At 38.2% G+C, this 3,837-nt stretch overlaps 1 protein-coding gene across 1 annotated transcript; it reads right to left on the reverse strand.

Annotated features, from left to right (window-relative positions):
- Positions 1-1,319: 1,319 nt before the first annotated feature.
- LOC139847343 (UDP-glycosyltransferase 89A2-like) lies at positions 1,320-2,936 on the reverse strand. Its single transcript, XM_071837010.1, has one exon. It carries the CDS (start codon positions 2,882-2,884, stop codon positions 1,499-1,501), a length of 1,386 nt encoding a protein of 461 aa, XP_071693111.1. The 5' UTR covers positions 2,885-2,936; the 3' UTR covers positions 1,320-1,498.
- Between the last annotated feature and the right edge of the window lie 901 nt (positions 2,937-3,837).

The raw sequence follows: 3,837 nt of genomic DNA on the forward strand, positions 1-3,837 counted from the left end.
ACTAAAAGCGTTTTGGCTAAAAATGCCGGGAACCACCCGATCTTTTTCGCATTTAAAGTAACCGGGGACAGCCGGCTTTTGCGCGCCGCGCAGTCCCCAGCGCGCGCCGCGCGGGTATGGCAAACAGCAAAAAAAAAATTTGTTGCAAATTAACGGGGTTTTGTCGGGTGTGGTTTGGGTTGTTACATTCGTGAACAAAGTTTTTTCAAAAAACGAAAAAAATAAATAAATTTGCTTCCCTCCGCTTCCCCCGATTGGTTACTTCCCTCTTGATCCTACCACTATATATATATATATATATATATATATATATATATATATATATATATATATATATATATATATATATATATATAGGTGATAATTTAAATATTTTGAGAGAAATTGATAAAAAAAGATATAGTTGTGTGAGTAAAATGAGAAAAATGTTGTTGTATTTATAAGAAAGAAAAAAATAAATAAATAAATAGGAAACTAGCCGTTAAAACGGCTAGTTTTTGAATTTAAACAGTGCAACGGCTAGTTTCACCACCGTCGCTGGCTCAAAGTTGAATACCGAAGGCGGAATCGACGTCGTCCCGGTGTCGACCGACCGTCGATTCCGGCGTCGGTTTAAGGTGGACGGGGAGAATTGATGCCGGACACCGTGAGCTCTTATAGTAATATATGGAAAACCACCTTTGGGTCCGGGTAGTCAGAGGCGATTCCAAATGGTTGATTATGGGGTCCATTGACCTCACTAAATTTTAATTTTTTTTATAATTTATTAATAAAAATTTATAGAACACCACTAAATTAACACACAAGACCCCATAATTTTTAAAATCAATGGTTTTTTTAAAGTTAACGGTAATATTATAGAATTTTTTTCACAAAGTAGCACTCAAATTGTATGGGACCTGATTGGTTTTTGATTCTAGATTCGCCACTGCGGGTAGTCCATTATTTAATAGGTATACACTCCGTACCTCTTAATCCATTTACAAGTGTAGAATAAATATCTAAATTACACTAAATTTCCAACACAATATTACATCACATGCTAAACGACATCGTGTTCAACGAAACTTTTTATAGTAGAATTAGTCTTTTTGATGTAATTAAATTATTTTCTTTTTGTTAGCTTAAAAACAAGGGTCGTGTAGTTTCTAATTGCAACTCTTAGCTCGTCTGTTCTTTGTAATTTTCCCTTAACGTCTTGCTTAGGTTCGTGTTTTATTATATATAAATTTTGACTGTTAAAAAAAATTTCTGTTTAATTTACATTATATTTAAGTTTGTTGTTTTCTAGTTATAGTCAATGAAAATGAATATTTGAGTATTCAACCATATACAAATCATTACGGAGTACATTATAACAACTCTCACGTTAAACCAAACAAGATACTTGTAACAAATTATTGATTAGCATCTTACCTCATTATCTACTACGGAGTACATTTTAAGCATCTCATTATTGTTTAACTTCCCATACTAGTTATGGCCCATTTGAAGCTTGCTAACCAACATTTATCTTTGTCTCTAAATTAGACAGCTCCTTAACAAGCCTACTTAATTCCATTAATGAACTCCCACCTTCTTTAACTGCTTCATTTGCTTTCCTTTGCATTTCTTTTGCCTTTACCTTCTCACTCTTATCCCCGTTCATGGACTCGCCAATTTTATGGGCCAACTCAGTTGAGTCAGGTACCGTATTCGGGCCCTCACAAACCCGCACCCCTACACCATGATCATCCACTAACAACCTAGCGTTAACATATTGGTCAGCCTCCATGGGCCAAGCCAATATCATTACTCCACTCACAATAGCTTCCAAAACCGAGTTCCACCCACAATGACTCAAAAACCCACCCACCGCTCCATGACCCAATGTTGAAACTTGTGGGGCCCAACCCTTTATCATAAACCCTCTACCCGACCCGGACATTATTGAATCACTTTGTTCCTCTTTCACAACCCAAACATAATGGACCCCACTTTCTTCAAGCCCAATTGCCAAACCCTCCATTTGGTCCTTTGTAAGAAACTTTTGACTTCCAAAACACACATACAAAACCGACCCATCGGGTTTTCCGTCTAGCCATTGCAACACATCGGAATCCGACCCGGAATCAGACTTCCCCCGAGTCATGGGATCCGACCCGTTTAACAAATTTACTGGCCCGGCTCCAAAAACCCGACCGTCACCCATTTTCTTTGTTAAATGCTCCATATACTTGCACTCCAACCCATCAAAAGTATTCACAATCCAACCCCAACTTAACCCACTCACAATATGACCATCAAGAACCAGTTCCCATTCCGGGTCGGACTCTTTATAAATCCGGGCCAAAGTAGGAAGATGCTCGAATTTAAAACAAGGAGAATTCGGCAAGTCATGAAAAACAGTCACATCTTGAGACCTAACAGTTTTAATATTATGACAAACATAATCAAGAATTGCAGTCAAATAAGCACCCGAAGAAAAAAACCCGACCCGAGGGATGCCAAGTTTGTTTGCAAGGTGTTGGGTCCACCCAAGAAAGAAATCTGAGATGATGGCAACAGGGGGGTTATGGTGGGAATTAGACCACTGGATTATTGGGTCTTGTAATTTGGCTAATGAATTTATAATTGGTAAATTTGCATGGTTTCCTAAATCTTTAACATTTTCAACATGTGATGGAAGTTTTGGGTGAGGTGGGAAGGGGAAAACTAGTGGTTGGATGTTTGGACATGATGATAAAAGTGGGTTCAAGATTGGGAGGTTTTTGGGTGTGACTAATATAGTTATGGTTAACCCACTTCTGGCTAGGTAGTGAGTGAGGTCTAGAAGTGGGAGCATGTGACCTTGTGCTGGAAATGGGAATATTAGTATATGTGCAACTTTTTTCTTGCTACTCATGATTGTTTGTTCTTGTTTTTGTGTGTTTTTTCTTTTGAGAGATGAGGTTGGAATATGAAATGTTCAAGTGGGATTTTATATATGGGTGGACAAGAAAAATGTAATCTTTTATTCATCTAATCTAATAAATTTAATTCATAATTCATAATAAAAGCCTTTTTTAGAGGCTCTGTGATTTCCATGTGACCAATAAAGGAAAACATGGTACACAATAAATGGAAACACAGTGATTTTTTTTCTTTTTCGGTGAAAATATAAATATAAATATATATATATATATATATATAAAAGGTCCAAAGAACCGGTGGTACAACATTGCAGATCGTAAATATCTATAGTGAGAGTACAATGTCTCAAATGACCAAACTCATTGACACTCGCTCTGTGCGTCCTACACGATTTAAACGACCAAATTGAAAGCAGAGCGAGTAATATTGAACAAGCCAATGAAATTACAACACGACAACCACCAGACAAAGACCTAATACAAACACAAAAACCTGATCCCGTATACAAACCCGAGACTATCACTCGTCGAGAATTGCACAACCAAAACGATCACCGGGCAACCCGAGAACACCTACCCGAGGCCTGCAAAACCAAAGAAATCCCTCGTATCCGTTAAAGCTAAAAAATAAGCCCATCGAGTAAGTACCAACCACCGAACGGGCAGACAAAACGACCCCGAGAGAGACCTCTGCAAACATTCGTTTTCCAATGTCAACAAAGTCAACAACGTCAGCAACGGCACCGAGCCCACCCGAACAGACTCGGCGACGGGTAAATGAAGTGAATGAACTAGACGCACAACATCCAACAGATCAAAACATAGAAACGCACCGTAGAGGAACCAGTCACCTCTGCCAATTTTCTAAGAGCATATACAAATCCGTAGAATCTGATAGTCAACAAAACAACAGTCACATATGTCGGTAGTCGCTAGTAAAAAACCA

The sequence above is a fragment of the Rutidosis leptorrhynchoides genome, chromosome 5 (genome assembly GCF_046630445.1).
Source record: "Rutidosis leptorrhynchoides isolate AG116_Rl617_1_P2 chromosome 5, CSIRO_AGI_Rlap_v1, whole genome shotgun sequence".
Taxonomy (NCBI): Eukaryota; Viridiplantae; Streptophyta; class Magnoliopsida; order Asterales; family Asteraceae; genus Rutidosis; species Rutidosis leptorrhynchoides.

What these genes read in the sequence shown, in the direction of transcription:
- LOC139847343 (XM_071837010.1), bottom strand. Translation starts at nt 2,884, where the DNA reads ATGAGTAGCAAGAAAAAAGTTGCACATATACTAATATTCCCATTTCCA.